The sequence below is a fragment of the Hylaeus anthracinus genome, unplaced genomic scaffold (genome assembly GCF_026225885.1).
Source record: "Hylaeus anthracinus isolate JK02 unplaced genomic scaffold, UHH_iyHylAnth1.0_haploid 12000, whole genome shotgun sequence".
Classification (NCBI taxonomy): Eukaryota; Metazoa; Arthropoda; class Insecta; order Hymenoptera; family Colletidae; genus Hylaeus; species Hylaeus anthracinus.
The window spans coordinates 2,442,496-2,455,320 of record NW_026534347.1 but is presented as its reverse complement, the minus strand read 5'-3'; the positions used below and the strand labels follow the sequence as shown (position 1 = coordinate 2,455,320).

Below are 12,825 nucleotides of genomic sequence, written 5' to 3'. Positions count from 1 at the left end.
TTAACCGCAAATGGTCCTCTCCGAATTTCTATTTCAGACTGGAACTCCGCGCTATTTATCATTCTGAACGGCACGAAGGAGGAGCACTTGAACATGCTGGACGGTGGTATTATTCAGCGATTACTTGAGGAAAAATGGAAGACCTTCGCGCGGGTAAGTGCGTCCACGTGACAATATTCTCGTCTGATTTCCGCCCAGGCATTTTTCAACAGCTTTAGCCGAACCACGTTAGGTTTTCCGACCTGAAAACGCAAGAGAGCTCATTTGGGTGCATAATCGACCTTGGGGGATTTTGAAACCAATTGGTTGATTGGCTGCTAAACGATTGATTAGTCGAATCCATGGGTTACTGCGTTGCGAACTGAGCGTATAATAAATTGAATGATGGCTTATTATTTTCGACTAGAACAACTCGCGTGGTACTCGTAAGTAATTTATTTAATATCAGTGACAGTGAGGTTTCAGGGTGAGAGTTTAAATGATTTGAAAACTAGCAGCGATAGGAAAGCAGTAACGTAGACATGCAGAATTAAAACGAACATGCCAATTTAAATAAGGTGTTCCACGCGATTATATTCAACTTCTTTTCGATAATACTATCGACGCCTCGCTTTAAGAAATAACTGGAACCAATGCGAACGTTCAGAAACGCCAAGCGCACGTCGAGAGCATTAATATTCGTCGTTCGACTATTTTGATCGTTCTTGAAACGCCAAGCGGTGACGCGGGCGCGTAATTATATTATAATTGGCAGATGTCAGCTGTCCCAGTTATTCGAATACGCCGGGAGGTGGAAAGTTTTCGTGGCGCGTGTTTATCAATGCGCGTGCATTTCAAATTATTCCGGTGATTATTGAGTGACGTCGAGTAGACTTCGAGTAGACTTGGAGTGACATCGAGCGATTGTCATCGCGCACAATACTTGAATCCACGAGTGGCGGGGGGATATCCACCGACGACGAATAAACGAACGATTTATTTCGATTTCGATTCACCGCGAAGCTTCCCGATAGTATTGGTAATCCGTGAATGATCTCAGGATGGTCGTCGATGTCGTGCGCTTGAATTGATTGGAATTATGGTCGCGCGACTCGATGACCAACTATCGAACGCGGTGCTTTCGAACAATAAACCAGGGCCTTGTTTAGAAATAATTTAGTGGAGGATTTTCCAAAATGGGGCTTCAGGATTTTTCGATGGAACGCGAATGGCACGGAATATTTACAATTTTTATTTTGGTACTCGAGCAAAAGGGAGTTTCAGTTATTTTTACTCGGACTTTTTACAACGAAATATCTCGATGTCTACACGCAAGAAACAGTAACGTGGTTCGATGGCAGAAGATTATAATAGCACAGTATCCATGACATATTCCACTCCTAGTGCTAATCATGGTCACGTTTAAACCGCATACAAGCGTCAAATGACCAATTACGGTGTGATATTGCACACAGAGATTAGCATGGTTTTAGTATAATTAATCACAAAGTCCCATTTGACGGTAGCACATCATCAGGACTACTCTACGCATAGTTCGGAGTTCGAAGTTACGAAAACTTGCTTCAATTTTTACGGAAAATTTAACCACCCTGTACATAAAATCGCCGTTAATTTCGTTCGATTAGTTGCTTATTCGCTACATTATCGATTTCAATCCACGGCATCGTGTAATCTATTTCTTTCGAAGCGGATACAGTAACGTATCGAAGCGAGCAAAATCCCGATAGAAAAGTTCATTACGTCCATGTAAAATGGCAATTTTTTCCCCTACTAATGCAACCGAATTACTTTCCGCTGTTCCTCGTGCGCTTGACAAAAAGGAGCACGATTTATAGACTTTTTCATGAGGGGTTATTGAAAAAATCTAACGTGTCCATGATTTGCAGACTTGTAACAGCAAGTAGATAATACGGATCAGGGAGCTTCCAATAGAATATCATGCTCGTCCATGCACATAAAATGATCTTTCGATGAGAGACTTTTTTTTGAAAGTAAAGGGGATTCAGTGAAATGAGAAATGTACGACATTGACGATAATTTTGTATTTTTATGTGTGTACAGGAGTTAGTAAAATAAATGTTTCCAACCCTTATGGTTAGACCTTGACCGAGCAACAATTTGCATTCTCATTGTAACGAATATATATCTAACACGACAGTATAGGTTGTCCAACCCTCTGAAAAAAATTTCCCTTATCCTCCCACACACGATTCCCAATTAATCACAACAGATTCCATCGATTCTCCCCGAAAGTTACAGTTCCTGAAGCGGCTGATAATCCTGGCGTTTCACCTGACCTCGCTGTCCCTGGCCGTGTACATGAGGCCTTCCGACATGAACACCGACCTCCTGAAATGGCCAGAGGAAATAACGGACGCGGGCCGCACGATATCGGAGTGCATCACCGTGATAGGCGTGCTGAGCTACATTCTGGTGCAACTAGGCGGCGAAATCATCAACATCGGTCTGCTGTCGTTCATGAAACAGTTGGTAAGCGTCTCTATTCCCTCAGCGTTTCGCTATTCCGATCGACCTGACCCGTGAAAGTTGCGATCGCGAAATGCCCCGTTGTTCCCGTGGCTCGTGATGCGCCGAGTGGAGCAATTTCGAATACTTCTTACCTGAGGTTGGACGGCTAGTGAACTGTAACGGGGGATCGAGAACGGTTACAGGGAAAACGAGGTCTCTCCGCGCAAAAACGCTGGTACTTCCAAATACAGGACGGATTTCTTTTCCTCGCGCGCGGCGTGGATGGTATTTTTCTCGGGAAAATTGTGGGACTTAACGTAAGTAGCATGGAAGGCAACGTCTTAAAGCAAATTTTCACGGAACTTTTCACCGGGCCACGTTCGAACAGGATTTACTAGCACACTTCCGCCTTATTTTCGTACAAAGTGCTTCCCTTTCGGTAGTATCAGGAATCACGCTACACCCTGTATATACGGGCCGAGGTATAAATGGATTCAGCATACGAGGGCAGCGAAGGACCTAGTACCCATGGAAATTAATTTATTGCCTGCAACATCATAAACTGGGATACTTGGACAGTTGTACGCTACATTTGCCTAACCGAGGGACCACCGACCCCCGTGGACCGATTTCCAAAAATCAGAACTCTGAAACCACCGAGTGAAGTTCTTAAAGTTCTGCTTAAAATTATTCCCTTGTATTTTCTTCTCTATAAATTTCTATTTTTAACAATCTAGTCTCAATGATACCAAACGTTCTCAGTTGTCATCTTTATAGAAAAGAATAGAGATAAAGATCCCCATTAATATTAAGGGCGCGTTCTTCCGCCAGTTAGCGAGTCCACAACCCTGGAAGGCCACGTTTAAGACATAGGACACGTTCGATCTACAGATCACGCAATTTTCCACCCACGATCGTTGTAACATTTTCGCAAATCCGGATATATCGACGGTAGGGTACTAGGAGGGTTAAGGGCTAACCGAAAGAATTAATCATAATATCACCAGCAGAGAAACGTTCTTTTCGTGGTGCTTTCTAAAGTTTGTAAACCACAGTCGTAAACAGTAAACAGAGACCGACGGAAACGCGGCCGCAGACAAGACACGAGAAACCCTTAAAGGGTTTTATTGTCCGCGAATTAATTTGCCCAGTAACGAGAGAATTGCTCGTAAATCACGGTACAAGTTGAGCATTCTCGTAAGTGAGAGAATGCATAATTCGTAATTACCCTCGTTCGGTCGATAGCGCAGACATCGGCTGTACGATATAGTAATTAGGACAACGTAGTTTACGTGTATCGCGGCGTTATTAAGCGCGATTGCGTTCCAATCGTAACCGTGACGTGGTGCGATTAAAAAAGATGTCGCCTGGAAGATCGTCGGGGATCGATCGAGCTAATTTCGTTCGCTAAACTTTGTTTCGTGAACAATTAGAAGAGTATCGAAGTTAGAAACTAATCCTATTTAAGGCTCGAGAGAGTATACTCTTCACGCTTCATTCTATTAGCCTTACAATTTTCTAAAGATTTTCTTTTCAATATTGTAATATAATCGATATAAATTCTTGACAGTGGCGCCCCTCGAAGCAATAGAAAACGGGCACTAAAATCTTAGATGTGTCCCACTGTGCGCCGTTGTGGCCCGAAATTCCATGGCGTATCGATTCCTCTGCGGGTGGTCGTAAAGCGTGCAAGAATACGTTGCTGCCTTTGACGTTTCACCTGCGCATTTACCTTTCAGAGCCACGAGCCCGCCAAGCTCATATTCTTGATTAGTAACCTGCTCATACTCGCGTGCATTCCGTGCCGTCTTGCTGGCGACAGGCACATGGAAGACGCGATATTGGTGGTCGCTGTCCCCTGTTCGTGGTTTCTACTCATGTTCTTCGCTGGGTAAGTGATACGACTATTAAGCATTTCATATTATTGTTACTACTATCAACAGTATATTATTGTTACTACTATCAACTATCAACTCTTTCAAAATGTGAATTACTTCGTATCATTCACTCGTTTAAATATATTTTGTTATACAATTCTGATCGCATACGAAAAAAGATTTGGCTAGATGTATTCCTAATTATTTATCGTGTCTTAGAAATGACGATAATGCCCAATTCTGACTGAACACGAAAAAAGATCCAGCGCAGATGTACTCCAAATAATATTCATTGTATCTTAGAACTCATAAATTTAGCCACTAGGTACCTGTTAAGTCGACAGCAGGAAAGTTGAGTTGGCCCGTCTGCTGCCTCAAACGTGTGGCATAACTTTTGATCTGTTTTTGATGTTCCACCGAGGACCATAAATTTCGCATAATGTTAGGCACATTAACGTGTGTCTCGTTTGAATATTATGCGAGCATATGTAGCGTGATGAGTGCGGGGGCCCAATGAGTGTACGTAATCGTTTCATTAGCCACGGGAGCGTTCATAAACAGAAATTAATTCTAGTATAACTTTGCGCGATGTTCCATTAATAGAATATGAATTACTCGTTCTATCAGCTTCTGCTAATAATATAGAAGTTAACAGCAGAGCTGAATGAGCGTTTTATGCTTGAAAATTGTGTCTCTGTGTTGTAAACTTACGACAGAAATATTCATGAAGAATGATAAAAAAATGCTCGATAAGTGTTATGCGCGTAGGTCATGCAACTGCGGTTGTACGTATTATTCGAAACGCGATGTTTTATCATTGAGATACACTTTATGAGTAATTATGATATTTTTATTAATGGAGGTTGATTAATCTGCTCTCGTTATATTCTACTCTTACAATATTTATTCGAGTAGTTCCGTTAATCGATGCAAATGTTTCCGTAATAGCAGCTCAAGAAACCACCAGTGCCAAAAGGTTCTTTCAAGGGTTGTTGTTCGCGTGCATCGAAACGATCTCGATCGATCCTGTCCAGCCTATCGTTTATGTTAATGAAAAACGTGAGATCCTATATCCCTCTGCCAGTAATTTTCGCGGAAACACACCGAACGGAACACCCAGAAGAAAGACATTTATAATCGAGGGGGCGGGAGGCAGGCGCCAGCAGATTTCAAACCTCTTTTTAGGTGATTTACAGCGAGATAATGCCGGCTATTTCGCATTACCATATACGCCTCTCTTGGCAATCGTTTTTCCCCCAGGTCCTTTTCGTCGCGGGCACTTTCCTGCAGGTATTGCCGCAGAACTTTTCAGCTCCTCTCGTTTCTGTGCCCGGCGACGACTGCTTTCCGCCGTCTCCGCGATTTCATGGCAACGCCGACGAACCTCGCTTTGACTCGTACGGCTTTAACGTCGCTTTGACGGAACATCTCCGCCTTCGGTCGAGGACGTGCTCTCGCAAGGAAAAGGACACAACACACGCTGTCGGTGGCACTGATTCTTTTCCCTCGGATCGCGAGGAATTCACCTTTCCATGGTTATCTTCCTCTCTTTACCCTTCGTTTCGCCAGCGAGCGAAAACTATATACTCCGATGATCCGCGAACAGGGCGATCGATAATTGCATCATCGCAGTATGTACGTAACGTTGTTTCATCTCTGCTGGTTGGTTCCATATCCTCGAATGGCTGGGGAATGCGTTCCTTTAATTGAGCACAGTGTGGAAACGCGGAGAAAGCAAATAATGCTATGGTAGCAACCTGTCATAAAACAGACATTAAGTGGTGCCTTTCAACGTGGCACACCTTTGCTAAATAAACATGCAAAAAGAGATGTGTATTACTTAACTTCACAGCTTGACATTTTCACTTCAACGTGAAACAGTGCACGGTAAAATTTACACGGAATTGTTTTCAGAAATCTGAACGACACAGCTCGTTGATAATAAATTAAACGAGTTTTTTATCCGACCAAAATACCAATGAATCCCACGGAAATTTAGAATGATAACAAATGTAATGTTAATTGGTTCGAACCACCTATATTTCCTGAATCGAATCAGCTCGCGAAGCAACTATAATTCACCAACGCCCCGTATCGAACAAAAAGGTTCGCAATGCCAGAAGTGTAAATTTAATTCAGTACGACGCAGCCTGAAAGCAGTCAGGACATTATCCCTTCTGTACCGGGATGAAAACGGATTTTCTTTATTGGAGCAATGTAACGTAAAAGCGTCTGCATTCCAGGACCGTAATTAGTGTCCATCAGGACGCCCTTTTGTCTTTCGCTTTCCCGTTTAAGTACACGTACAGGGCCGTAATTCCTCAAAGGCTTTCGAACACTCGGTACCAGATTTCTTGTCTTCCATAACTACTGCCGTTGACTTGGCAATAAGCCACCGTTGCGCCCGAGATTAATTTCGCACGAAATTTAACTGGAGATCGATGCAGCCGCTTTTAAACGCGACGCTCCCGGCTATCCCTGCGTACGACTAGTCTTTCGTTTGATGCCTTCTTCGTCGTCTTTAAGGGTGTTTTGTGGACATCCATTGGTCCCAAAATTAATAGAATTAGTGGGCTAAGGAAACAAGCATTGGTTCTGTAGAGTAACATACCTCTGTGAGTCCGAACATTAATAAAATTAATAACTTTGATACAATAAACATTGATTCCGTAGAGTAATATAGCTCTCCGAGTCCCAAAATTGAATCGAATCTTATAACTGAGCCCCTAGGTGTCTCCTTGAGCGCTTATTAAATACACAGTTGGCATATTCGTTTAGATTCGTGATCGCCAAATATATACATTAATTAAAAATACTCCCCTGCCGTTATGCATAGAATTCGATAACTGTTCCCGTGATTTTCCCCGCAGCATTTCGCCTAATAATTATAGAAACGGGAGCAAGTGCCAGCGCGCGCGTTGCCTCGCACAGAATAATTATCCGAAACTGATAATAGTTTCGTTAAATTTCGGGGATACTTAGGGCTCGAATATTCCACATTCGTCGGAACGAAAGCATCATGTCCGAAGTTCTAATTATGGGTACATGAAGCGAACATAATTGTGGCTCATCTACCTTCGAGATGGTAACCCACATAGTTCAGATTCACAATCCTAACGAGGTATAATCCGTAGAGAGGAGCACGGGCCAAGTATGAATCGAATGTATGCCATCCAAGAGGCTTGCTCAGATTTGTCAGCTATACCTGGTTCGACATACGCTTTGCCATTGGCGAAAGACGAAACCGATTTCCACGTAACTCGATCAAATCGTGGCAAAGCCTAAGTACAATCGGCGTCGTACGGTTCCCGCCATAGGGCCGACACGGCTCAATTTACAGCGCACGTCACCAATTCAATCTGAATTTAACTGAAATTCGATGCGTCGGGGCCATTTTCCAAGCGTTTCCCTTTAAATACTAATCCGTGATTTATTGCGGAATATTTTCGTTTGAAATTTCAAACTTCCTCGGTACGTTAATGAATTAATTATGAATTCATCTCAAATACATTTGCAATGCAAGAAAATATACGCGAAACAAACCCACCAACACTCGATATCAAACGGCTCACTGTTGCCTTACGTTGTAGCCTCGGGTTTATAAAAAAAACGTTTGAAGTTAATTCGCGAACTGTGGAGACGTACGCGTTGGAAAATGCGTGTGTAAAAAGTGGAGCACGTGAACAACACGTTGGACAAGTATCCGTATAAATTTTTCTAGTATATCTCGCGGTTAAAAATAAACCGAAAATGCTCTACAAACACGGTTTAAAGCGTACTTTGTTGAATAGTTGCAACAGAAACGCAGCTACACGGCAAACAGAATGTCAGCATTAATATAAATGCGATGGTTTGAATGGGAATGGACGCAGATGTACTAATTAGAGACTATTTTTCACCTGGGACCATTGAAGGGAACTTTTACAAATGTTTTTAACGAACAAATCATCGGCGTTGCCGAAAGATACACGGTATAGTACATTGTTTCAACGAATGAAAAATATGTATATTCTATTGTGCATTCGTCAAAATGAATGGATACAATTGGTTGACTGTGAAAAGAAAAATGCATCGCACCCCTGATAAAAACGGAGGCGAAAGAAAATTTCAACAATTTTGAATCGAGCTCTGACACAAAATATATTATTCGATCGTTCAGAAATTTATTTCATCCACAATTTTCTTGTCGATGATCCTATGATTACATGTATTTTTCTTAGGGGGTCGCGACATGATAAATGAAGACTATCGTGGGAAGACGTAGAGATGGCCAAAGATACTTATTTTCGTTTACCGAAAATAATGGTTTGAGCATAAAAGTTTCAATGTCTAAGAGGCTTTGAAACTCCGAAAGAAAGTAGAGAGGAATGAGCAGCCTCTGTTATTAAAGTTGCATTAAAAGACATTTAACGGTATGAAAGTTTCTGGAAGGGAAATAGATAAAAGCCTCTGTAAAACCAGCTAATGTTAAATTAATAATCAGGTGAACATTCTTCTTTCTCGTAGCATGTTAACAGCTATTAAAAGTTACGGTGATTAGTTAGAAAACTCTAATAAAATTAATCTCACGTCGATGGCGAGGCTCGATCGAAAGGCAACGCTTTGAAATGCAAAATTTTTCTTCCAATTTTTTAACGAAGCGCTATATTCCGTGTACACGAAGATAACATTTTAATCTTATTTTTAAACACAGAGCGTGCTCGAGAAGTTCGGACGCCTGTCGAGCCACCTCGTACATAAGAAAATTGCAAATTTAAATGTTTAAAAACGATCGGATCGAGGAGTTTAACGGTTAATGTCGTGGCTGCGCGGCATTATTCGTAGAGGATGTACGTCATGCTCCAGAAACAGTAAGCCTATCAAATGCTTTGGAATCAGCGGGAATTATCCGATGCCTCTAAGTCCAATACCTAAACCAAACCAGATTTGCGTAAATCCGATCTTATGTTACGAAAAGATATTAATTAAGATAAGGTATTAGCTACAAGTGCTCGAACAACTGACTAGCTGATATTTGGATCACACCAACTGGAAATGAATATTTTGCGATGACTAATCAGTGAATGTGTAGGAACTATGAGACGTGGAAGGTGAGATGAAAGATGGTAAAGCTGAAACGAATTCAATTTTTATGGAACGTGGCTCTTCATGTTAAATAAATTGAAACGTTTATTTTGTTTAATAATTTGGTCTTCGACTTTTAAGCCAGAATGATATTTTGACCCTCGACCTAGGAAAGGTTCCCCACGTCTGGCTTAAGTCGTGGTAGCCATCTTGATCGAGGGCTTTGAGGATCCCTGGTCCAGCCAGCGGACGTTCTCAAGTATTTCCACTTTATTATTTCCCGGGGCGACTGTACCTTCCCTTGAACTTACGGGGGCAGGAAAAACCGGAGATTTATGACTATCGGTAACCCTTGACAAGATAAGGTCAGCAATCGATTAAAGGAAGCTAGGAGAGACCGAGCTGTCGTTCCACCTAATGGCAGCTCGATCGATGCTTCTCTCACTGTGTCATCTCTCGATTGGTTTCAGACGATTCTCTCTCCTACTCTTGTCGCTCTTCAATCTCGTTTCTGGAACTGACGCGTGTAGGCAGCCCCGCGGAAAAAGCAGGAAAAGTAAGGAGAGAAAATAAAGGAAAGAATGAAGAAGAAAAAGAAAAAAAAAAAAGAAATCGCGCAGCGATTAAAACCGTTTCGCGAGCGAGGGGACGTCGAGCGGTCGGGGGAATCGATTTTAATCGGCGGCGTTCATTGTCTATCGGCGACCGTTGGCGATTTTGGCTCGAATTCAGCGCTGCTTCAATTTCATTGAACGACGATCCCCGTCGGTAAATCGAATAATCAACGAGAACTGGTAACAACGACGATGGACAACACGATACCGCTGATAATAGGAGTAACCGTATCTCTCTTTGCGGCGTTTTGTTTCCAACTTGTTTGACCGTCCCGATGACCTGTAAACCGATAACAAGCAAGATACAATGACCTCTTATATTACGCAATATGCGCGCATCGTTCTTGACGGTTCAACGACACGGGTCGCACGTAATTAAATTTTCTCACGGCGGATACTATTTGCGGTGCAAACAAATCGTATTTGACAGTGGTTCTCGATCACCTTCACCCGGACACGCCAGGGGCTCTCTTTTGTAGGAGATGGATTACAATGTTTACGATTTCTCGATTCTAATGGAATGCTAAGAATCGGGGACATCATCTTTAGAGAGATGAGGAAGTCTCACCACCGTGCACGGTTTGAGAGACACTGGAACAGGTCGTTAGAATGCCTCTCCGTAGCAAGCAACTGCTCAAAGTAATCACAGGACCATCCATTCGAATGAGTTTATCGTTTAGTAACTTATCCAATATTTCAAAAGGCTGACACGCTATGCATATAAAGTAGACACTCGGCAAAAATATTATTCTCTTAAATAGATAATATTTCATCTTTGGTACGTGGCACAATTTCTAGCATTGTCCAGCGGCGCGGATTCTAAATCATTTTGAGCAGCGTAATACCATTGGTTAGGTCTGAGCGCTCTTCGGAAGGCTCCAAAGTTCAAATGTGGGATAAAATAATAATATGAACCGAACACTCGAATACACGTGAAAATAAATATTAAAAATGAAATATAAAGTTTATTCTACTTCTACATAAAAAAAAAAAACAACAACAACAACAACAAGTACCTAAATCAAAGATCCAACGGCACAAATTCATTTGAAAACCACATTTTCAATTTTGATACGTAGCTTATTTTGTCGCAAACTGTCGCTCGAATCTGGTGCGCGAGCTGCCATTTAATTTGGCGCGCTAATCACCGTTTTATAGCAACCGTGACTCCAATCTGCATCAAATACGACAAACTGTCAGGGATTAGAGCCCAGCCATCACGAACTAGATCGATGTCTCCGTAATCGGCCCGAAAATTCAGAGATCTAACGCTAAGTCATTAGCTGACTCTCTGTCTGCAAACTGACGCTAATCGTGTCCATAATATACCTACATCCGCTGACAGTAAACACGAAGGATCGATATCTGTTGCGCGACGGGCAGATACATACCTGAAAGGAACACGATACTTCATCGATATTGCACCGACAGTGACGCCTCGCTATTGTCCGAGCTACGCCTCATCAAAGAGCATAAGTCGTCGCGACGCCCAGGGTGTAGACGCTCCATTGCGAAGGGAAACAAAAGGAACAGGAATTCTTCCTGAGTGTCATTTGATTCGATATTCTAGGGGAAGAAAAATTGATCTCATAGTAGAAATAAAGTTGAGTGCAGAAAGAGAGGCTCGATGGTGGATACGGAATAAAAATGGAGAACCATGAGGGAAGGAAGCGTTCGCTTCTTCGAGAAAGAAATACAATTTGGCAATTTAGCTGGGGCTTTCGAGAGGTTGAGAGGCACTGCTCCAGACGGGTAGCAGTCGAGTCAATAGACATTGAAATGGAAGGCTGTTTAGGAAGATAGGGTGAATCGCCGACGCGTAGAGTCTGATTCAAATGGATTTTAACTTTGAGATGCAGTTTCGTGCTCTAAGAAACCCCCATTCTGATTTGCATGGAATAGTTTCAATGTTGAACGAGGTTCCCACGTGTAAATTAAATCAACGCTAATTATTATTATGCGACCACGGTAAATATACTCGTACGGCTGACTCGAAGTCGCAGAATAAGAATGACCCGAGGGTGGTAGGTGTGTTGCCAGCGATTAAAAGCGAAAATTAACGTTTTTCAGTCTGGCGAACCCCGGACTCGGTATTATTTTAATATCTGCTCGCTCTTTCCACAACGATACCGCAGTGAATCGATCGTGGCATTATTTCAAAACGCTGCGAGCGACTCTCCTCCACCTCCTCCTCATCCTCCCCCGCGAACCGCCGATCCTCCCCGTCCTCGTCCCAGCCTTGTGCAGCACGCGTTGTATACAGAAGCGATGAGAACGGGTGCACACGAGCGACGCTGCGGTATCTGATCGTTGACGCGTTTTAATGCATCATTATCGCGCGAGCATTGTATCGTTTGATTGTTTTAACAGCGCTATCCGGCTGACCGGTCCATTCGTAACCATGGTCTACAGCATGATAACCGGGGACATGTTGACTTTCGGGATAATCTACATGGTGGTGCTGTTCGGGTTTTGCCAGTCGTTCTACTTTTTGTACAAAGGCTTCCCGGGAGTGAAATCATCCCTCTATAATTCCTATCACTCGACCTGGATGGCACTGTTTCAGATAACCCTCGGCGATTATAACGTAAGCCACCTCGTAAATCACCGTTTTATTGTCGCACCACGCACAATTCCGCACGTGTACGCGTCCACCAGCATGAGACCTTAGCTCCAGCGTCATTTTGGGGGTGTGAATGATACGTAACACATTCGTTGCCAGTTGAAAACTCGTGAATACCTTTACAGGATTAACATTTTGTCTCGAGACAATTAATATATTCAGATTTATTTGTATTAAC

General features: G+C 42.6%; 1 protein-coding gene across 3 annotated transcripts in view; it reads left to right on the top strand.

Annotated features, from left to right (window-relative positions):
• The window catches only part of LOC128890222 (transient receptor potential cation channel subfamily V member 5), a 34,117-nt gene that overhangs the window by 8,682 nt on the left and 12,610 nt on the right, over window positions 1–12,825 (top strand). For 2 of the 3 annotated variants that reach the window (XM_054148525.1, XM_054148522.1), the window contains exons 3-6: window positions 38–153; window positions 2,254–2,490; window positions 4,209–4,360; window positions 12,395–12,611. In XM_054148525.1, the coding sequence (XP_054004500.1) occupies window positions 38–153; window positions 2,254–2,490; window positions 4,209–4,360; window positions 12,395–12,611 (722 nt within the window). The remainder of the gene's footprint in view (window positions 1–37; window positions 154–2,253; window positions 2,491–4,208; window positions 4,361–12,394; window positions 12,612–12,825) is intronic. The other variant, XM_054148523.1, reaches the window with a different exon arrangement.